At 48.6% G+C, this 23,814-nt stretch overlaps 1 protein-coding gene across 10 annotated transcripts in view; it reads right to left on the bottom strand.

Annotated features, from left to right (window-relative positions):
• RAP1GAP2 (RAP1 GTPase activating protein 2) overlaps positions 1-23,814 on the bottom strand; it is a 227,928-nt gene that overhangs the window by 74,296 nt on the left and 129,818 nt on the right. For all 10 annotated transcript variants that reach the window (XM_079130830.1, XM_079130826.1, XM_079130829.1 and 7 more), the window contains one exon: positions 22,362-22,446. In XM_079130830.1, the coding sequence (XP_078986956.1) occupies positions 22,362-22,446 (85 nt within the window). The remainder of the gene's footprint in view (positions 1-22,361; positions 22,447-23,814) is intronic.

The following is a 23,814-nucleotide window of genomic DNA, read 5'->3' on the forward strand; positions in this document are numbered from 1 at the left end:
ATAGGGTCATGGACTGTCTCATAACTGGCCCTGGTGGGCGGGTGCCTGGCTGTGTCAGAGGCATGGGGTCCTTGCTGTATCCTCCATGGTGGCCTCTGCTCCCAAGCAAGGTTCCTGCATAAACCTGGGTGCCTTCCAACGGAATCACCCTCACATTATTAAACTTCCTTCCCCTCTCCCTCTGCCCTGCCTCCTGCCCACTTTCCTGATGGCTCTTTGAGAATGGAAAGAGCAGTCGTGCCCTGCACACTTGGACTCTGGGTTTGGAGGGGCACACAGAAGACATCTTAGCCCTGCCATTGCCTGTCCCCCTGCCTTCCACAGGCAGATTTGGAGAATCCGACACTGTGAGTCCTGGTCCTCATCAGCCTCCTTCTCCAGTCCTGGTGTAGAGGAGGAAGGTGAAGAAGCGTATCACAGGCCACACATGGAACCTGATCCCCTTTCTTTATCTCAGAAGCCGTCCTGCCAGAGCATACTTTCATCTCCCCTGTCCCTTCTACAGCATCTTCTCAGGGAACCATGAACTTAGCTGCCACCTGGGAGGGAGTCCAGGGTCAGCCAGTACCTTGGCCATGACCCACAGCACAGTCCACTGGTCTCTAACGTCAATTTCCATTCCACCACCAGATCCACTCCCAGGGCTGCCTGGAGAAGACAGAATCAAAGGTCATGACTTCACACTGCATCTACACTAAGAGGCACTGTAATCCAGGATACACAGCCTTCCTAATGGGCTCTCCTTACTCTGTGCCTCAGTTTCTATACTCTTACAGAATATGCAGTTGGCCACCTTCCCATCCCCTCCACTGGGCTGCAGCTGTCCTCCAGAAAGACACACCCCTATAGCCAGCAGCAGGCCATTAACTGCCCTAGAGTTTTGCTGCTCCCAGCACCCTCCTGCTTCAGAGGCGTTCCCAGCTGTATACCCTCTGCTTCAAGGCAAGTAAGAAATTTAGCACCCCATTTCCCATGCCCACATCAGCACTGTTAATGAGCGGCAAATGCAGTTTAGAGATCAGCCAAATCAGAATTTTGGTGATCTGGGATCTTCCTGTTAATACCCTCCTATATCCAGGACCTAGATTGCTGATGATTTTACTAAAACCCATCTCTTACCAAGCAAATAATAGGTGCTCATCAAATGTGCTGGGTTCTCCAAGAACTGAATAACTATATACCACTGGGTTTAGTTGAACAAAGAAGTGGTAGCGGAAAAAGCTCATGGGAAACGTAATTTTAGGGGATCATACATCCAATGTGCCTGAGAGGTGCTGTCTGAGTCATCCCAACTCAATCCTGGCTGTTTCTAAAAGAACCCAACCTTCCCCTGATCACAGAGGGGATGGCAGGAGGAAGGCAGAGGGGCCCCAGCCTACCCCCTGGCTGAGAGTTTCATTTTGGGTTAACCTGCAGGAAGGAGGGACGTCTGCAAATTGCATGTTCCTTTCCTTCCCCATCTTCTAGTTAATGATTACCTAAATAAGTGCTTCAGTCCCCAAGCTCCAACAGCCTAATTATACATGTACAAGCGCATGAGGACTCTGACGCTAAACAGCTCTCTTCTCTATAAACCATATGTCAAATAACACAACTGCCCCACCCCTTCCAGCTGGGTCTAATGAATGGGGTGCAGGGGTCCATGGAGACCTAACAAGGTTTATGGTATGGACACTGGCTACCCATCCTGGGCCCAGCTGTCCTGGTTGGGGGATCTATTCAGCTACAAAAATCATTCCCAGCAATGTGGAGTCCCACAATATCCACCCCCAGATACCCAAAGCACATGGATGATACAACAAAGAGCTACCCAAAACATCTGCATTCACATTCACCCTCCCACACACACACACACACACACACACACACACACACACACACACACACACACACACACCAGACAATAAACACTCACTCATTGCAAACAAACAAGCCTAGTGCTAGTGAGGTTTACGGGTCCCAATGGCGAGGACCATTAGCCAGCTGCACACGCCCTCCTGCTATAAACAGTCATCATCTGCTCTTTCCAGTGTGCCCGCCCAGTGGTCCTCTACTCAAACATACACAGACAACAAAGGAGGGAGGCAGAGAGGAGAAGCACCAAGTTAGAGACCTCAGCCTTTTTTCTCACAATCCACTTCCTTTTCTACCAAAAGAGATCGATGCAGCCTGGCATGTCTTTGAAGTGTTGCTGGAGTCTGGCCCCCCGGCGGGTGTCACCCTCTAGATGTGGGACTGAAGCTGAAAACTGGGCAAGACTGAAACAGCACCTAAGACTACAAAGTAGAGAACAAGGGTCACACCGGCAGAAGGCCTCATTCTGAGTGTGAAGGCTGCTGTGAACCCCATTCAGGTCAGGCCTAAGTAGGTCTCCAGGGACTCCTGAGTGGTAAGGCTGGCAGTGGACACTGGCAGGGCTCCAGTTCCTGGCAGCCTGATCCCCTGGGTCTACACACTGGCAGAGTAGGCAGCTGGTGGGCTTGTCACCCTCCCCAGGCTCCCCCAGACATGAGCTACCACCTGGTATTGATGGTGTTGGCCACAAGGGGGCCCAGTGAGTCATAAGGAAGGTCCAGACCCACAGCTGGGGCAACTGGAGCTGCACATCACCTTCCAGCAATGTGGTGGATGAGGTGGGACAGCTGATTGCAAAGCAGATCCATCCAGAGAGAGCTTGGTCCTCTTACACTCCCAGACATGCTTCCAGGATCATTTTAGCTCCCCAAAGGGCAGGTGATATGTTCTGGTCCCAAGGAACAGATCCACTTTCAATAAATTGGGGGTTCCTTTGGTCATACAGGGGTCCAGAGGGAAGGGCAAGCTGGTGCCCTGGGAGTGGCTAGTCTGACAGGGCCACCAGGAATGTGAAATCATGACCCTGTTCTCCCAGGCCTGAAGGGCAGGACCTATTACTGGAGAAGGGAGGGGCACAGATGATTGGGGCTGCAGCTACCAGGCTCACTGGGCACTCGCCCTCAGGAGCATCCATCGTCTGCTGGAATTTTCAGGCAGATGAACTCTCAGGTACTGCCCTCAGGGTCAGGGCAGTCCTGGGAGCTCACAACTGGGGACAGCCTAGCCTTGAATATGGGAGGCCCTCCTGCTGGAGTGAATGGAGTCTCAGGCTTCCGCCAACTTCCGCCAGCTTGACCACCTTATTCAGCTCTGTGGAATTCGGCACAGCTTAAGTGACAGGGTCTCCCCACTTCTCTGGTCAATCAGTCTGGCCCCAGAGCTACCTGAAACTGCATTATCAAGGTCACCAGTGACCTCCATGCTGCGGAATCCCTCATGCGCTTTGGCCCTTGTCATCTCTCAGCACTACCCCCTTCTTGCAGCGTTTTCTCCCAGGGCTTGCACAACAGCCAAGTTTTCCTGGTTTTCCTTCAGCCCTCCTTGCAGCCTCCTCCATGTGACCTGTAAAAGGCAAAAATCCCCGTGCCCGTGCCCGGCCTGGGCCCTCCTCTTGTCTCCCTCTATGCTGACCTCCCAAGCTGCCTATCCTTTCCCATGGATTTAATACTATCTCTATGCTAATTCTCCACATGGATAACTCCAACTGTGACCTCTCCTTGGACCTCCAAATTAGCATCTCCAAATGCATATCTGATGCTTCCACTTAACCAGCATATGTGTATCTCAAACTTGGCAGGTCCTCTTCAACCTGCCCATCCCCAGGCATCTCTATCTAAGAAAAATGGGACTGAAACCACCCACTGTTCAAGCCTTGTCTAGAGGGACTAAGCATCTGTATTCCTCCCTCTCTCGGTGATGCATCAGCCCACTCCACTGTACTGACCCCACCAGCATATCCGTAATCCATCATTCCTTGCCACCTCCACTGTCAGCACTAAGCCCAAGTTCCCTCCATTTCTGCCCAGTCTCCAGTAACAGCCTCCTATAGTCCTATAGGTTCTCCCTCCTCCCACATCTGCTGATCTATGTAACCCATGTGCCTGCCAGGTGCAAATCACATTGCTCTGTTGATTAAAATCTAAACCACCCTCCCAAGTTCCACACAGGCAGCACGCCCAGGCCCCGCATCCTCCCTTTGTCCATGTCACTGCAGCCACATGGCCCTCCTTTCTGCCATCAAGGTGCAGGTTGATTCCTGCCCTGGGCCTTTGCACTTTCCCAGGCCCAGACACACTCCCACTCTTCACACAGCCCTTCCTTCCCACTCTTCAGGACACATTTTAGTGTCCCCTTCTCTGGGGGTCTTGAAGCCATGAGCACCAAAAGGCCCTGTTTGTGTCTCTCCTTCAGAGCACCTATCAGAAACTGCCATCTGATTTGATTTACAGTCTGTCTCCCTCACCAGAAGGTAAACTCCACAAAGACAGGAACTATGTCTACCCGGTGCCCTGCTGTACCTCCAGGCCCTCAGCAGAACCTAAGCCATGGTGGACATTTTATAAGTCCTTCAAAGTAAATAAAGAGGGTGCCTTAGCATGCTGAGGCGTGAAGGGCTGTGTGCAGGACAAGCAACCAACACAAGCTCCCACCAGAGTGCAGGGAAGGCTTCCTTGAGAAGTGGCATCTAAGCAGTGCCTTTGTGAGAGATCAAGGAGAAGGAAGGAGGCTATAGCATGTGGGGATGGAGGCAGGGAGAGAATCCTGTACTGTAAAAGAGGGGCGAGCATGCAGCCCCTCTTGAGGGAAAACAATCAACCTGACCTGCTCCAGACACAAGTGTTATCAAATGATCCCTCCTAGGAAAGTCCTTTCCAGGACACCATCCCTTCAAGTACTCCCAGAGAGCCCCAAGCAGCCATTTGTGTCCCTCTGGTTAAGAGGAGGCTGGCCACTTTCCCACCCCATATAGATGAAATGTGTCTGCCACCTCCTCTTCTCTGCTGGTGGCTAGGACTCCTATGCTACCTCAGGAGGAAATGAAACTGCCTGAGAACAACCACGTGCCACGTGGTATCCCATAGGCAGTCTTCAGGATTCAACCAACTTAGCGCATTTCCATTGCACAGGACCAAGGCCAGCCTATAAGACACCTCTGTGTGAATGGAAAAGGAAACCTCTCTCATGGATCAATTAGAAAAAGTGCCCCTTCCTCTAGATAGATGCTGCCCCACAGGGGACACGCCATGGCTGGACTGCATCCCTCACTCTTTGTCTGTGCTAGGTGCCCCATGCATGACCTCCTCAGAGAAGGCTCCACACAAGCCATCTCTTTGCAGTCCAAGGCAGACAGGAATCTGGTGAGCAGCTGGAGGACCCTGTCCTGGAAGCTCCATCCAGTTTAGAGTCCACACCAGTCCCAGGAAGTCTACTCAGAGTACCAGGGTGACAGTCCTCATGGGGCTGAGGCTATGACTGGCCCACCCCCACACCGTCCCTCACAATAGCTGATGGCCAGTTCCCAGAAGAGACCATCTGGGACTTGATGCAGAGAGCCCCCACGCGCATGGAGCAAGGAGAATTAGAGATTATCGGTGGGCTGGAAGCCCTGCCAGAGTGTTTGCTAGGCAGTGACATTGAATTTTAAACATGTGTGCCTGTTTACTCTCCCTGCGGAAGCCTCCCTGTAACCAGGCAACGCTATCTGACCTGGGGGACATGGAGGGGGACTTTCCATGCCAGGCAGGTCACCTGGGGAGGGTTATCTAAGTACAGCTAGTCTGAGCAGAATGAAGTGTTTCCCTCCCCTCCCATCCCTTCCAACTCTCAGCCCCAGTGACCCCAGACCAGACTCTGGAAGGAAGCAGCAAAGGGTGGTCCTGGTCCTTGAAACAGAAGTGGTGGCATTATTAGAACATGATAGAAGCAGATCACTGGGATTAGGTGTCATTATTGATACCTAATTCACTGTTTCTCTGCCAGCCAAATGGAGAGCCAGCAGGCTGAAATTGCAGCAAGAAAGATTCAGATTAGATCGGAGGAAGACAACAATGTATGATTTGAGGCAGGTGATGGACAAGAAAGGATTGAACAAGTTTGAATCAGGGCTGGCGAATGAAGCTCACATGTCTTTCCCCCACACCCTACTACTTTTTCCACCTGGATGGAGATCTGTAAGTGGCTAGCTGAAGGTTACAAAATCAAGGTCATGTCTCAACTCTAAACTGCGTGGCCTTCTTTTCTCCATGGAAAAACTAAGGGACATTCAACATGTCTCAAACCTGTTGGCTGTGAGATTGGGGTGTGGACACAAGCAATCATAAGTAGTCCCAGGCTCACAAAGCAACAAAACCAGGTAGATGGAAATCAGTCACAGGACCATGGAATCCCACGGAAAAAAGTCCTACTATGCACTGGGGACTCTGGAAAAAGATAAAGATCCCCATTTTACAGATGAGGACCCAGGTCAGAACAAGACCCAGCCCTTCCCACTGAACCACAAAGGTGACCTAACCTTGGATCCGCCTGCCTGCCTCTCTCCAAGATGCCCTTGTGAACAAAGGAGGTTACATAGTAACCAAGATTAAGGTTACAGACAGAATTAAAACCACCCTGAGGTGGCAGGAGTAACCAGGGTAATCCAGGTGGGCCTGGATAAGTACAAGGAGGAGGCACCAGAGAGAATCAGAGAATGAGAAGGATTTGGCTCAGTGTTGCTGGTTTAAAGACAGAGGAATGGGCCCAGGAGCCAAGGAATACAGGTGGCCTTCTTGAAGCTGGAAAAGGCAAGGGAATCAATCCTCCCTGAAAGCTGGTACAGGGGACACAGCCTTGCTGATACCTTGATTTTAGCCTAATGAGATGCACTTCAGACTGCCCTCCAGAAATGTCTGGTGATAAATTTGTGTTGTCTTAAGCCCCTAAATTTGTGGTTGTTCGTTACAGCAACCATAAGGAGCTAACAGAGACCTAATAGATATAAGTCGGCTCTGGCTTTATGGGGCAGAAGGACTTATGACACTTCAGCATTGTATCTCTTAATTGATAACTTTTCTATACTCCTTAACACTGAACACTCAGTCAGATGCTGTGCAAACACCTGTAATCCCAGCAACTCAGGGTGAGGCAGGAGCATCGCAAGTCCAAGGCTAGCCTCAGCAACTTGGCAAGACCCTGTCTTAAAACACAATGAAGGGGCTGGATTTGTGGTTCAATGGTAGAGTGCTTGCCTAGCACATGTGAGACCCCGGGTTTGATCCTTAGCACCACATAAAAAATAAAATGAAGTTCTTGTGCCCATCTAAAACTAAAAAAAATAAATAAATAATAAATTTATTAAAAAAAAAAAACTGAAATGCTCTGTGACATATAGTCACAGTCTGGGGTAAACTTTATTTTGAAAACTGCCTTGGAGTGCTGAGCTGCTTCTCAAGAAATAAGGTGTAGACTCCTGACCTCCAATGAGCCCAGAATTCATGCACAGGATCCCAAATAGGTCATACAGTAATACACCAGGACAATGGGACCTGACACTTACAAACAGGAGGTAGAGCTAGCCACAGCAAATCAGGCTGGGCTGGGAGCTGGGAGGCCTGGCTTCCATCTTCCACTCTGCCACCAGCACTAGCCTCAGGTGCCTTTTGGAGGCCTGACTCAGCCTGGCTGTGCTGCAACAAAGTTCTTAATCTTGGCCCAGCCCCAACTCTTACTGAACCCTCCACAGAAATTGCAAACCCACTTCCTGCTCCAAGAACTAACACAGCTCCTGATCTATTTTCTGTTTGGTTCTTCTTTTGTTTGAGGGACTTACTCTAAGCCTCCATAGCCTGGAAGTTCCCCTGCAGACCCCAGAAACAATCCCCTCTTAGAGAAATGACAGGGAGGCATCACCTAAGGACTTCCGGATTTGTTTAGATTTTTCAGGTCTCTCTTGCCTCAACATCCAAGCAGAGACAACTGGGCCCCTCAGTGGAGGCCATGTGCCATCCTGAGTCACTTCCAGAGGATTGTTTCTGGGTTCTTGCTGCCTCCCAGCCATCATACCCTCAAAGCATCAAGACCATATCTTCCCAGTTGGACCAGAAGTCATCAAGCAGGAAGCCTGGCAACCATCACCCACAGCTGCTGCCTCCTGTCTCCCAAAGCCCAGCTCTGCTGACCACACAAGGGACAGCCCAAACAGGCACTCAAATTCAGTACTGAGACCCACCTGGACATCCACAATGGGACAAGGCCAGGGGTCCAGGAAAGGATCTGACCTCATTCCCAAAATCAGCCTGATCCTCAAGGTACTGCTGCAGGGAGATGACATTCTGGTCACCTGGAAGACCAGGCCACCCACCAGGACACTAGCCCCCGGAAAGAAAGAGTTCCAGGAACAGCAGCAGGTCATCTAGAGAAGGACTGGATGGAGCACATCCTCCCAAATGATATTGAGGTGCTTTTTAAAAAACTTCATGTTGGTCAAACAAAGCCTATCGGGTAAATTCAGCCCAGGTTCACCACTTCATGACCCTTGATGACATAACTCCACCTCTCCTCTCTCATCCCCTCCCTCTCCACCTTTTCCATGGTCCCTGGCCTCTCTGCTCCCTTCTTCCACCTTCTTTCCCTCCTTGCTTCTGCTTTCCCCTGCCATTTTCCTTTCTCCCAAAATTCCTCTTCTACAGCAGAAAGATACACCCCCCTCTTCTGGCTTCCCATGTAGAGTCAGTCAGCTATCATATTAACATCTGACATTTCAAAAACTTCTCGGTTCTGCTGCCAAATCAGATCAGATCAGTCCATGTCATTTGCTCACAAACCCAATTCACTCCCGAGATGGGCTCAGCTTGATTTCCGTGTGTAACTGAGCCCAGGCTCAGGAAGGCTCCCTCCATGCACCTGGAGAGGCAAACTCTGTTCCTCAGGCTCCTGTTCTGAGAACAGCAGTCCCCCTCAAAAGAAGCACATACTTCTAGGGCCATGTTCATAGACTGAACTATCTTCCCTCCAAAACCACCTGGTTCTCAGATTCCAAAGCAGAAAGCCAACTACAATATAGAGAGTTGAAATTCTTTCTTAAAAAATTAATCTCTACCCTCAAAGGTTTGGTACTTCCTTATAACATTTTTTCCCTGATCTTTGGAGAACTCATAAAAATTACTCTCTTATAGAGATAACACCTCTCTAAACTTTAGCAATTCCTTCTGAGCCACTTGTTTTTCATTCTTTTTTTTCCATCATTGGAAAAACAAATTGAACTCCTTTTATTACAAAGGAGTACAGAGTGATCTCATTTATGTATGCCTGTGTATATGATGCCAAGATATCTGGATACTTAGCAAGTGGTAAGAAAAGATATTTCTGGATGGCAGGATTATTAGTGCATTATTAATTTTTTAATAATGTACTTCTTTGTACTTTACTTTCTACAATAAGCATTTATCATTTTATTAAAAATTATTTCAAGGGTTTTTTGCCGTTTACTTAATAAAAAAAAAAAAAAAGAAAAAGAAAAATGGAGTCTTGGTCAGCACAGTAGTGCACGCCTGTAATCCCAGCAGCTTAGGAGGCTGAGACAGGAGGATCATGAGTTCAAAGCCAGCCTCAGCAAAATCGAGGCACTAAGTAACTCAGTGAGACTCTGTCTTTAAATAAAAATGCAAAATAGGGCTGGGGATGTGGTTCAGTGGTCGAGTGCCCCTGAGTTCAATCACCAGTAACCCCCTTGAAAAAAGTGAAGTTTTATGAAAATTCTCTAAGAAAATACTGTCTGTTTTTTGTTCATTGCCATATTCTCAAAGTGGCTTCATTGATGAGGATTCATCAATTATCTATTATATTTTTTAAGCATTTACTGTGGGTTCCTTTATATCAGATTCTGTGGTGGCAAGAAGAAGAAGGACAGGACGGGCTCAGTCTGCGTGAGCTGCAATTGAACTGGGTCGGTTCTTCCTGTCCCTGCAGTGCCCAGTGCCATACACACGCAGCCTGTAGTCCACACTGGATGTCCAAGTGCACAAGGAGGAGCAGGTGCTGCCTGGGTCTCACCAAGCTCCCACCAGGAGCTCCCAGACCCTGTAATGGGTTAAAGGATAGCTCCCCAAAGATATGTCCACATTCAAAAGTCTGTAAATACAGCCTTATTTGTAAAGAAGGTCTTGGCAGATGCTATAGTTTGAATGTATATGCCCCTCCAAAATTCATATGTTGGAACTCAAAACCCCAAAGTAATGGCATTAAGAGGTGATTAGTTCATGAGGATTCCACAGGTCCTTATAAAAGGGTTGGAGGGTTGTGGTGCATGCTTATAATCCTAGTGATTCAGGAGACTGAGGCAGAAGAATGACAAGTTCAAGGCCAGCCTCAGCAACTTAGCAAGGCCCTAAACAATTTAATGAGATCCTGTATCAAAAAAAATTTTTTTTAATTTTTTAATTAAAAAAACAGGCTGGAAACACATGGCTCAGTGACTAAAGGCCCCTGGGTTCAATCCCGAGTACCAAAAGAAAAGGGTGCGGTGGAGGCAGCTAGAGGGGGGGCATTAACAAGGCCCTTCCACCCTCCACCAGGCACCATCTTGGAAGCAGAGAGAAAGCCTTCACCAGATCTTCCAGCACCTTGATCTTGCACTTCTCAGCCTCCAGAACTTTGAGAAATAAATTTCTGATGTTTGTAAATTACCTAATCTAAGATACTTTGTTATAGAAGCACTAAGAGACTGAGATAGCAGATACAATTAAGATGAGAATCTCAAGCTGAGATCATCACCCTAGATTACCCAGGTGGGCTCTACATCCAATGACAAGTGTCCTTATAAGAGTCACACAAAGGGCTGGGGTTGTGACTCAGAGCACTTGCCTAACATGGGTAAGGGACTGAGTTCAATCCTCAGCACCACATAAAAATTAAATAAAGGTATAGTGTCCACACCTGCAACTAAAAAAAAATTTTTTAAACCTCACATAAAGTATAGACACTCAGGGAGAAGAGAAACCTCATTAAGATGCAGAGAATAGAGTCATGTACCCCAAACCAAAGGAATGCCCTGAGCCATTAGAAGCTGGGAGGATTCTCTCCCAGAGCCTTGGTGGGAGCAAGGCCCTGCAAACACCTTGATTTCAGACTTCAGGCCTTTAGAAGAACTGTGAAGAAATAAATGTCTGTTGTTTTAAGCCACCAAGTCTGTGATCATTCCTTACAGTAGCCCTAAAAACAAATACACACTCAAGACCTGAACCTCCACCTCCACACTCAGCCAAGAGCCAAGAGCTTACCAGGACCCTGGTGGGGGAGTAATCAAAAGGAGGGAAACACAGGTGCACTACCTACTGGGGCTCAGAAGTACACAGGTGACACCCCTTTAGGCACAAACATAAAACCACTGTCCACTGATCCCCAAAGCCCTAGATACAAGGCTTGAAGGTCAGATAAATGACACTCATGCTTGGGGTTTGGAGGGAGGCTGGGCACAGAATGTGGCAGCTCCCACTGTTGGGCTGGTCTCAGTGAAGTATCTATGGCAGCTGGAAGAAAAGGGCAGGCTTGTCAGTGAAGCCGCCCTACAAGCTTTTGGTTTACTGACCATGATAACCACCACAAGCATTCATATGTACCAATACAGAATACCTATATGGTGCCTGGCCCTTTATGAAGTCCTTGATGATCTATTTCCTCCTTAAATCCTCACAGCAACCCTGTGGGATGAGCTCAGTTCTACAAATGTAAGAGGTGAGATTCAGGAACATGACTGAACTATACAAGGACATGCAGCGGTTACTAAATACCAGGACCAGGACCAGGGCTTGGTACCCAGACCCAGCACAATCTACAGTGGGAGGCAGGACCTGAAACAAGCAGGGATGTTGTAGAAACAGGTGCTAATTTCTGAGTCAGGATGGTGAGTTGAGCCTCCAAGGCAAGTGACAGACTTGGGGCTACAGCAGCCCAGAAAGCATCTGAGATGCCCAGAACACCAACAGCTCTGTCAGGGTCAAGTTGAGGCTTGAAGACCAAGAGAAGGACTTAAGAAGGGAGAGGTCTGAGGAGGGAGGGTCTGGGAGTCAAGCACCTTTGCCAGTCATCCAGAGACCCCAGACAACAGAACACTCAGGCCAAAAGGGTGGCTGCACTCTAGGGGCCTCCTAATGCTGTTAGGCCCTGCACCCTGCTTTCCAATGTTCCCCACAAGGTTAGCACCTGTCCCAGAAATACAAGTTCATTTTAATATTAGCCATAGGCAAAAGGAATTAGGAAGGAAACTTCTGGTGGAGACAAACAGATCATAAAATGTGTTCCAAGGTCAACCTCAGAATTCTACCATAGCCCTGAATTATCCAAGCCTCTACAGAGTCCAATCCCACAAACCTTCAGGAGGATGCCGGCCCTGCAGGCTCCTCCTGTCACCATGGAGACCACATGGCCTGTAACTCTTGTTTAGGTCAGGGCAGCCAGACTCAGAAAGCAAGAGTTCAAAGTACAATCCAGAAAGATGCTCCCCACTCCAGGTCTGACTCAGTTTGCAGGGCAGGATCCTTGTCTCCAGTATCATTGTCTTCCACACTGATCATTCATGGTTTTACATCTGATACCCAGGATCACAAGGAACCACTCACAAAACACAATTTCAGTCCATGTTCACTATACACAAAGGCCCCTTAGCGGTGAGGACCTGGAAGGGAAGAAATCAAGGAGCCATAAGAGAAACTATTTTTTTGATGGACATTTATTTTATTCATTTATTTATATGCAGTGCTGAGAACTGAACCCAGTGCCTCACAAGGCAAGCTAGGCAAGCACTCTACCACTGAGCCACAACTCCAGCCCAAGAGAAACTATTAACAACAGAAAAACTGTACTGTGCTTCCTTCCAGACTTTATCTAAGCACTGCTATCTTAGAAATGAAGTTTCATCTTTCAGAAAGAAAGTTATTTTTTTTTTAGGAATAAGAATGACTAGTATTTACATAGCACAGGCTATATGCCTCTGTTCTAAGTGATAAAGACATACAATATCAATTAATCTTCAATATAATCACACCAGCCAGGAAATCTTCTTATCCCTGTCCCACAAATGAGGAAAGTGAGGAACAGAGAAGTCACACAGCCAAGAAGTGGAGAAGGCCCTGATCCCAGGCCAGCTGGCTCCAGAAATTGTGTCTTTAACCATTAATCTGTATGGCTTCATCTCTTTGAAGAAGTAGCTCTCAGGGATCCAGGACTGGGTCAAAGGAACTTGATTAGCCTCCATGGGAGGGGAGATCACACGGTCAGGAAGGTTAAGGAAATAGGTTGGAGAATCAAAGCAGAGAGGAAATTCCCAGAGAGAGAAATCTGAGAGCCCAGCTGGCCTGATCCTCCCATACAGAAGAGCTTAAGAACAAGGCTCAGGAAGTATGATGCCTAGGCCAAGAACTGTGATTTGGGAGTCATTAACAATTTCTAGGAAGCAGGGTTCCCCTCTGGGGCCTCCAGTTCAAAAGGCCAGGGGCCCAAAGATACATTGAAACAGACAAGGGTCTCCCATAAGGTGGTAGCTCTGGGTTCCAAAAAAGAAGCTCTGAAGGTCTGTTTCTCAAACAAGAAACTTGTCCAAATCATCGTCACCATCACCATTGACACCACCAATTACTGAGTGTTCACTGTGTATTAAGTACTCCACTAAGTACTTCATGGATTATTCCATCACTGCTCAAACCACTCCTCCAGGGGGTCACTGTCTCTGTTATACAGGTGAAGAGACTGGAAGTCAGGAAGTCTAAGTGGCTTTCTACAAAATGTCAAGCAAAGTAGTGTGGTGCAGTGGTTACCACTGCGTAGGCTTCGGAATACACAAGGACCTGGGTCTCGTTCCTGGCTCTGCCACTCACCAGCTGTGGAACCTACAACAAATAACTCATCCTCTTGTGACAATTTCAGTCAGAGATGCCAGAAGCAATTCATCTCCAATGACAACTCCAAATAACTGTGAGGGGCTGCCAGCAGAGCTTTCTTGGACAGGATTCTAAGACCAGGTCTAAGCTCTTGGGAAAAAGTGCCATGATCAGTTACTAATATCTGCCACAAGGGTAGAAGGGGGAGTGAAAGCACAAAAGTCATGTATTTTCTATCCCTAAGCTAGAGAAACGCTGTGGTTTATAGAGATACCATACAAGTGCACAAGTGCACTTCTACAGCCAACAGATTTTTTTTATTTTTTTTAATTTTTTTTTTTTTTGGTACCAGGGATTGCACCTGGGGTGCTTTACCACTGAGCCACAGGACCAGCCTGTTTATATTTTATTCAGAGACAGGGTCTCACTGAGTTGCTAAGGGCCTCCCTAAATTGTTGGGGCTGGCTTTGAACTTTGGATCCTCCTGCCTCAGCCTTTTGAGCTGCCGGAATTACAGGTGGGCACAATGGTGCTGGTGGTCAGCAGATTTTTAACTAAGACACCAAAGCCAATTCAATGGGGAAAGAAATGTCATTTCAACAAATGATGCTTGAACAATGGAATTATTCATACAGGAATAAACAGACCTAACCCTTTACATCATGCCATCCACAATCAAATTAAATGGAGAGGGACAACAATTGGTTCAGCACCATCAGTCATGAGAAAAATGCAAATTAAAACCACAATGAGAGTGGCTAAAATTAAAAAGACAATGGCAAACTTTGGGAGGCTGTGGAGCAGCCTAATCTCTAATGATGCTGGTGGCAATGTAATATGTACAACTATCGGTGAATAGTTTGGCAGTTCCATAGAAGGTTACGCAGTCACCTGTTCTTTCACCAAGCAATTTTATTCCCACAAACTTAACCTAAGAGAAATGAAAACACATGACCAAATAAACAAAATTTATGCCAGAAAGTTCACATTATAGCCAAAACTGGAAACAATTCAAACAGGAAAACAAACAAACAGAGGTGTATTCATGCAATGGAATATTACTCAGCAATAAAAAGGAACAAATTACCAATACATTCAGCTGCATGGGCAAACTCACAAATATTATGCTAAGTTGGACATAAGAGTATATATGCCAAGTTCCATTTAAATTAAGTTCTAAAACAGGAAAAACTAAGTTATGGTTTTAAAAAAAAATAAGAACACTGGTACTGACTAGGAAGGGACATGGGAGAACTTCCTTGTGTGACAGAAATATCCTACATCTTAATCAGGGTATAGCTTGCACTGGTGTATCCATTAATAAAAATAAACTGATAAGATGCAGACATTTATAAGTATGTAAATTTTTAAATCCAGTTACATCAAAAATAATCTACAAGAAGTATAAGCTAGTTGGCCTTAAAACACGAACAAAATCAGGGAAAATATACCCAGGCACAGCTGTGCACACATATGGAGCTAGATCCATGCAGGCAGGTGCTCCTGCAGACATCTGCCTGCTCTTAAAGCCTCCAGGAAGCATCTCCACCCTCAGCAGGAGACTGACTCTTTCCTCCTTAAATCAGACTTGCCCTGCCCTTGGGTTCCCTTATGGGAGGAAATAAAGAACTGCTAGGAAGTGGCTCCTGAGGAAAAGGTGTTTGACTCAGGCCACACCTGAAACTAGTGACCTAAATAGGGTCTGTGCAGAGACCGGAGGCAGCTCTCCCAGGGCCCACAGAGCCTCACCAAGAGCTCCAGTTGAGCATCCCCCAACCAAGGCAAGAAGGGAGCAAATGGGGCGGGGGTCGTAGATCAGTGGCAGAGTGTTTGCCTAGCATGTGTGAGGTACTGGGTTCGATCCCCAGCAACACATAAAAATAAATAAATAAAATAAAGGCATGCTGTCTATCTACAACTGCAAAAAAGAAGGGAGCAAATATCTGTCCCCTCATGTCCTCCTTCAAGGTTTCTTTTTTTTTCTTTTTCTTTCTTTCTTTCTCTCTTTTTGATACTGGGGATTAAACTCAGGGTTTCATACGTGGAAGGCAAGGCTTTCTGAAGAGGGTAACCCAAGACTCCCTGCTGATGTTCCTGAGCCCTTCCTGCCCCACCCAAGAATTCCTCCCACAAATGCCTTCCCACAGTCCCCATTTAGGTTGCCTGGAGTGTCCAGGACACATGCGGCCACCTCAGAAACCACTGCCCAGCAACCCTCTGATTCCCTGCAGGCCGGTGGGTAGGGGAACCCTGGACAATCAATTTAAGACTGGAAAGTAGGGCCAGAAACGAGGAGCCAAGTAAAGAGATGATTCTGCCTCAGGCAGTGCGACAAGGGAGGGAGAGTGGCTTGTGCCCAATTTGTGAGCTGGAGCAAGGGGAGGAGGTGCCCAGGGAGGGGTCTGCACGAAGAACAAAGAAGGCAAAGAGAAGGTCCCCAGATCTCCATTTCCTTCCCAGGCATGTGAAGCATGCACCCCTGCCTCCTCTGCCTCTGAGGCTTCGCGGGCATTCGCTAGTGCTGGAGTGATAACATAGGTGGTGTGAGTGGAGCGTTTGCCTAACGTACAGGAAGCCCTGGGGTCCATCCCGGTATCCCTCCACCCACCCCAACACACACACGTACAAAGAGCAACGTAGGAAGAAGACTTTTTTTCTTCCCCACAGAAGGAACTCTAAGCCTCCATTCCCCTGTTCTGGAAAGAAGGTCTCACATAGGGCTGCCCTAGGACTTGCATAAAGAGAGAAGTAGAAGCTGAGAGAGGGAGTCATCTCCCAGCTGATCTGGCAGCCCAGGGCCTCAGTGGGGTTCCAGGGACAAGTCTGACAGCTCAGGTCAAGGTCAGATCAAGTCTCAGCATAGCCAACTTGAACAAAAGGCCCTGATTCAAGAGTCCCCAAATGGTCCACCCCAACTCCTTTTTTGTCAGAGCCCAGAAAAATTGTGGTCTATAGTCACAGGGGGTTAGCCCAACCTCCATGCTCCCATGAGGGCCCCTCCTGACTTCCCCACCCCAAGAAGCCACCTTTCACATGTGGCCAGAAGTCTGGCCACATGCTCAGTCAAATGGTTTCTTCTGCATAGTGAAGGCCCCCTGTGGACAGCAAGCTCTTTGAGGGTCAAGGACTGCTGCTTCAGCAGACCCTGGGGACCTGACACAACACTGAGCACACAATCTGCCCTTTTTAATGCCTGTTGATCCATTTGGCCATGAAACCAGATTCATGAAAAATGTGGCCCTGGAAACAATCCACAGCATTCCCAGAAAGACAGCTTCCAGTCCTCTCCAAGCCCACCCTGCCCCATCCCCGGAAGGAGCTCTGGCTGGGAACTGGGCTCCCATTCAGCCCATCTGCTCAGCATCTCTTTGGTTGCTTTTTCTCAGCTTCATATGAGGGGGAAAAAAATCTGAAAATCACAAACAGAAAAGAGGTGGGAAAGGGTATGTGATCGACCAGTAGACACAGCGGTCTGATGGTGAGGGGCAGGGGCCAGGGATCAGTGCGGAGAGTCTGGAGCTGCAGGCAGCCACTGCTCCAGCAGTCCCCTCATCATGGAAGGAGCAACCAGAAGAGGGACTGTCCCTGGGGATCAGGGGTAGGATGAGAACACTTCACCAAAAATGGTTTGGTTCTTAGAATTTAGCTGTCTATTGACTACACAGATACCTGCAGTGGGACTTGGTGAGTCATTTCCACATCTGGGACTCTGGTTTATCTATAAAAGAAATGAATTGCCCACCCCCAACATTCTGACTCCCAGGTTAATCAATCAAAAGGGTATCCCTGATGCCCCCACCCTGAACCCCTGTTGCCAAGGGGATTGGATGAGGCCTTACTGGATGAGGTCATCTCCTACCGCCCAGTTGCTCAAGGGGTAGAGAATCAATTCCTGAACCCCCAAGAGCCAGATATGAGAGACAGTGTATCCAGCCTCCACCCCAAGGTGTCTCAAGCCTCAGTATATAAAAATAATCTGGGGAGTTTGGGAGGTGTCAACAAAGCAGAGGCCTAATCCCACCCTTGGAGACCAGGGAACCAGGTGTGTCCGAGACAGAAGGCCCAGGCAAAACCACCAGGACCAGAACAAATTCCTCCAAACTGGATGTCTCCTACAGTCAACAGACATCTGCCAGGCACCTGCCACGAGCCAGGGCCTGGGGACCCAAAAACCAGGACACAGTGGCTACATTCAAGGAACTCAGTATAGGGGGAGAATCGACAATTGGTAATAGGAAACTGATGTTATTTGGTGTGGTCACAAAGGGATGATCTAGCTGAGGTGAGCAGGGTGGGGTGAGGTGGGGACTGTGGTTTTAAATCCCTGATGAGCAGTTAGCTTTACACAAAAGGGAAAATGACCTAGCCACAGAAAGACTCCTAACTATGGCCATAGGCTGACAGAGTCACAGACTAAATAGATCTGAGAGTCACAAAGAGTCTGATAGTCACCCATTGACCCCAACACTAAGGGACCCAACCCAGACTGAAACCTGAGGATGAACTTTGATTTTCCTCAGTTCCCAGCACTAACTCTGTTCTTGGGATTGGGACAGAAAAGTCACAGGTTGGGAAATTCCTGAGCTGAGTTAAAGAGGAAAAGGACAAAGCACTTGGGGCAGGAGATGCCCTCTGAGGGGTCATGGAGCTTTCCCTGAAAGTTGTGATCCACTCTGGGTCTGCCTGAAGCCCTCCCCTGACCACCTTGACCCTGGATGGCCAGAGCAGAGCAGGTCCCTCATCACCCTCTGTCTCCTCATCTCCACACACCCTCTAACTCCCTTCTTTCAATACGTCTGCACACTTGGGTCTATATCCTCTGAGGTTTTCACCACCTCTACTCACTCCTCAGCACTCTGCCATCTGCTGTCACCTCCACCCTTCTCCAAGACTGATCTCAGTTATACCCCAGCAACTGCCAGGCCACTCTGCCCAGTGGCCACTGTACATTCCAAGTCATACTTGGCCTGTCCACAGTAGTGGACTCGGCTGCCCATCCCTTCCCCGTGAATAGTTCTTCCCACCATGCCAACATCCAGGGTTGACAGCAGAGATCCCAGCACCAGTTTTCACCAGGAGGTGCTCCTTGAGCTGCCTCCCCAGGAACCTTTCTTCTCACTCCACCCTCTCCTTGGAAAATTCACCCATCCCAGAGCTTCAGTTCTCTCCTCCATGAGAACCACTCCCAGAGTCTGACCTTCAGGCCACACCCTTCCTCTAAGCCTGGCCCCAAATACCCAGCTGCTCACTGACATGTCCCTTCCTGTCTCAGGCATGTCCAACTCAGAACTTCCAATATGACCCTCATCCTCCCTCCTGGGTCACTCCTATCTTAAAGAATGGCGGCACTAAGTTCAGCTGCTCCAAACCTGGGGGCTGTTCTTGCCTACTCTCTCTCCTCAATTCCTCGTATGTCATCCAGCTACCACCTGGGAAATCTGAGATCTGAGCACTTTAAAATAAGCCCAATGGAGGGTGGGGTTGTGGCTCAGTGATAGAGCCCTTGCCTAGCTTGTGTGAGGCACCGGGTTCGTTCTCAGCACCACATGAAAGTAAATAATTAAGTAAATAAATGTCTATTGACATTTATTTTAAAACTATTTTTTAAAAAATAAATAACTAAGCCCACTGGAGCCTCGGAGTCATCCTCTCTGGTTCGTCTCCTAATCTCTACTCTGCTCTCTCCCACACGTTCCCCTCACAACATCCAGGGTGATTGTTCCAAAGTCCCAGCATCTGAATCCTCTAGCAAAACTCTTCAATGACTTCAACAGGGAAAACCTCCAAATCCTCAGCAAAACTTCCAGGTGTCTGTTTGAGCTTGTCTTTTGCCTACAGTTCTCAACCTCTTCATCCCTAATTTGGGATGCTCACCATTCAGGTGTGTGTGTGTGTGTGTGTGTACGTGTGTGTATGTATATGTATGTGTATATATGTGTGTGTGTGTGTGTATATGTACATATATGTGTGTTTATGTGTGTGTGTGTGTGTTTTGCAGTGGTGGGGATTGAACCCAGAGCCTGGTGCATGCTACACAAGCACTTTACCACTGAGTCACATCCCCACCCCTAAGTAACCTTTTTTCTCCTCAAAGCTGCAGCTCAAGCTGTTATGTGCATTAAAATCACCTGGACATGTTGGTAAAATGCAAATTCTGCTTAAATGGTCTGGGACAGGGCCTGAGATTCTGCCTTTTTTTTTTTTTTTTTTTTTTTTTAAGTATTGGGGATGAACCCACAGTCTCACATATGCTAGGCAAACACTCTACCACTGAGCTACTCCCCCAGCCATAAGTTCTGCTCTTCTAAGGATCTCCCAAACAATGCAGGTGTTGCTGGTCCCTTAGCCTCAGAATAGCAAGGATCTGGAACATGATCCTTCACTCTGACTCCACCTTTGCCCAAGTCCTGTTAAACTCTCAATGCTCAGCTTAAATACCGTTCCCTCCAGGAAGCCCTAACTGTCTCTCTACAAAAGTAGATCAAAGCCCCTCAAGCCCCAACCTCATATTTTCCCTGAACCACGCTGCATTTCTCCTTGGAACATCTACTATACCTAACCATCCATCCCTCATTCTTGACATCATTTTTTTTCCAGCTTTTGGCTCCCTAGAGAGACTACAAACTCTAAGTCAACAGGGACCACAATATCTTGTTCACTCCTAGGTCCCTGGCACCCAGCACTGGTCTGGCACATCATCAGCACCTGACAGGAAGCTGTTGATCTATCCTGCCCAGCATCCATCTCTCCCTCTTTTCACAACAGCACTTCAATTTCCCTTTAAGGAGCCACCCCTCCTCTATTCCAAGTTCTTAAAGTCATGAGACTCAGGGCTAGCCAATCACAGCCTTCATCTCTCTGACCACAATGATTGGTTCTCAGGTGTGGACATGTGACATAAGCCAGGCCAATGAGCTTCCTCCCTGGCACTTTTGTTAAAACTACTGGGGAAAAGATACTCTCTTTCCCTGGTTACTTACCCAAGCTACTGTCACTATCCTGCCACCACAGAGACAAAACTTGACAAAGAATAAAACTAACACACAATACAGAAGGAAAGAGGCAGAGACATAGATACAGTCATGTCTGGCATCTATATTTGCTGTAACAAAGGAAAAAAAGTTCCCTTTTATGCCTTAGCTGGAGTGAGTTTTTTCTGTCACTTGCAACCAAGAGTCCTGACTAATACAACATTCAAATAAATATTGGGTGTTGAATGAATTAAACAAGGGTATGAGTAAAGGCTGCCAAGTGTACTCAGGGACTCCTCCCAGGCTTTCCAAGCTCTCCCTACAAACTCACCATCCATAAGCAAAGACAAGCTTCCCATGCCCAGTTCTGCAAACCAAGGGGCTGAAGCTCAGAATGGTGACATGTTCCTCGGCTTTAGCTGGTGCAAGCAATCCCCCCACCCCCAGCAGCTAGGTCAGATACCAGCCCTGGAACTAGGGTGGTAGAGATAGTCTGGCTTTCAGTGGCCCCTGATATTTCACCAGGAGGAGATTAGAGCTGTCCTCTGTCAGCCCTCTGCCCTGTCCCATTCCCTACCCCACCCCCCAACACCTAACTCAACCAGGGCAGGCTCTGCTGCCATTGCATACATTCCCCCTCAGTGTATACCACGTAGCTCTGTACAAGGCAGGCATCCAGTATGTGATGATAACAGGAAGATAGTTTTTATCTGCTTCCTTTGGGGGTGCCACATTGTGAAAGATTAAGTCAGGGGAGAGGGGGAGCAATACAGAGCAGTAGGGAAAAGATGCCTAATTATTTCCCTGTGAGTCACCTCAGAGCAGAGGCCTGGGAGAGAGATACAGGCTGGCCTAGGTGTCCCTTCAGATGACTCAGGAGGCAGGTGACTTCTTCAGAGCTAGTCCTCACCAAAGAAGTGTGAAGGCAGGAAGAAGGAGAGGGAGGGGGGAGGATGCACAGCAGCCCTGGCAGGCGCAGCGGAGTCATCCAAGTGCAAGCCCACGGAGCCATCCTGGGGGTTAGTGAAAGGTTAAAGGGGAAGAACATGGCGGCGGGAGGGCGGTACAGGGAAGATACTGTCCTCTTTCCAGGAAGAGGATAACCCTAGGCCTGGGGTCCTGGGATGTGATCTCCCAGGAAAGAGGCTTCTGAATAAAGTGCTGACACAAAAAGAGCTACTGCCTCCCTCCCAGCCTCAGGGCAACTCTCACACAAGAATTGGGGTGATAGGGCCATCCCAAGGAGACCAGTGAGAAGCAGGTAGGCCAGCATGCAAATGCCACTCAAGCACCAGAAAGTCCACCCCCAGCCCCAAATAGTCCTGGGCAGCTACCCCTTAAGACACCCGGCTATATTCTGTCTCTTCTACTTCCTCCAGCCTGGGCCCCTTGTTCCCAAACCCCATGGCTCCACAAGGCCTATCACTAATTACCAAGTGTCCTGCCAACCCCATTTCAGTCCCAGTCTATTTCCTCACTGCCCCTTGATGCAGACACCCCTGAGTCTCAGTCACACTTTCCTCCTGCTCTGGAAAGCTTAATTGGATGCTGGCTCAGGAAGCATCAGGCCCTCCACAGCCCCCAGTGGGACAGGAGCAGCTGGCCTGGAGCCAAAGACACAGCCAGGCCTCAAGACTTTCCCCCAAATGCCCTCCCTCCCTGTTCCCGACCTGGAGCTTCTTACCTTCATGGTGGGGGGTGCAGTGAGAGGAGGGGACAGCGGCCGGTCTGGGAGGGTCACATCTGAGCTGTTGGCCAGCTCCTGCTTCCTGTGAAGAGACCAAAAAACAGAAGTGGTGAGCAAGGCCCTGCCCATGCCTTCCCTTTCTGCTCTAAGAGTGGTAGGCTTGGGACACAGCCTGACGGACAAGGCAGAAAACCAGAGTTGACTGCCTTCCTTTATTGTGATGTACTAACATCTAAAGATGTCCTGCTCCCAGGTGATCCCTGGACCACCAGCAGCCCCGGGGAGCTTCTTAGAAATTTGAATCCTCAAGTGCAGGTCAGAATATCCAGGGATGGGGCCCAATAATTTGTGTTTTAATAAGTTCTCCAGGTGATTTTGATACACCTGAGGTCTCAGACCTACCAGTCTAAAAGACACAGGCTAGAGCTGAGGAGGGAAAAGGGGACAGGGGTCAATGTGTGGGATTCCTTCTCCCTCGGGCCCCTCTATACACACATACACACACATACACAGGCCCAGGCCAGAGAGCTGACCTTGGGAAGCCCGAGAACTGCAGGTTAAACTTATTTTAGTCCATGTGGGCTAGGACCAGGGAGAGGCAGCTAAACAGAATTGTGTCACCATGGCAACATGATTGCGACAAGTTCGCGGCTCTCACACACTCCCCACTTCCCATCTGGCCCTTGCCAGTGACCAGGGAAAGCTTGTTTGCTGTCCCATCACCAGGCAGACTGGGGTGGGAGAAGGCTTCAGAGAGAATTATGAAACAGAGCCAGCTGGGGAGAACCTGGGGCGTCCCACAGAGAGAGACTCTAGTGCCCAAGACATGCCTTGGCAAATGCCTGGGAAGGGAAAGGAAGGAAAGCATAACAGTATTGAGATAGAAGACCACAGAGCCGTCAAAGCCCCCAGCTTTACTAGCTTTTGGGATTATTTTGTGGTACTGGGATCAAGCCCAGGGCCTAACACGTGCTAGGCAAGTGCTCTGCCACTGAGTTATATCCCCAGCACATGAAGGAATGTAGCCAAGAGAGTCAGGCCAACACCCAGCTCTCACTAAAATAACCAAAGGGCCCCCAACTGCTACCTGGAGAGAATGCTTCTGTACCTCTCTCCAGCCAGTTCCAACCCAAGCCTGCATGAGAAAAGCACACATTCCCTACTGAGCCAGACCCCCAGCATTCCAGAGGGAAGCCCTGCCTAGTTCTGGGGCTCAGTCACCATCCCCTCTTAGCCTGTGTGATGGGTCCACCAGCCTGGGGCACAGGACCATGCTACTCTGGCACAACAACCCTTGCCTGCCCCTAAAGTCAGACACCCTTCTCTGTCCTCTAGCCAGAGGATGCTTGTGAACATCTGGCTTGGCACAGGATTCACACAACTCCATTAACCTCAACCTTGGACGTGCCCCCGCTTTCTGCTCCTCCACCTGCCTTCATCTTTATTTCTT

The sequence above is a fragment of the Sciurus vulgaris genome, assembly GCF_902686455.1.
Source record: "Sciurus vulgaris genome assembly, chromosome: 3".
Classification (NCBI taxonomy): domain Eukaryota; kingdom Metazoa; phylum Chordata; class Mammalia; order Rodentia; family Sciuridae; genus Sciurus; species Sciurus vulgaris.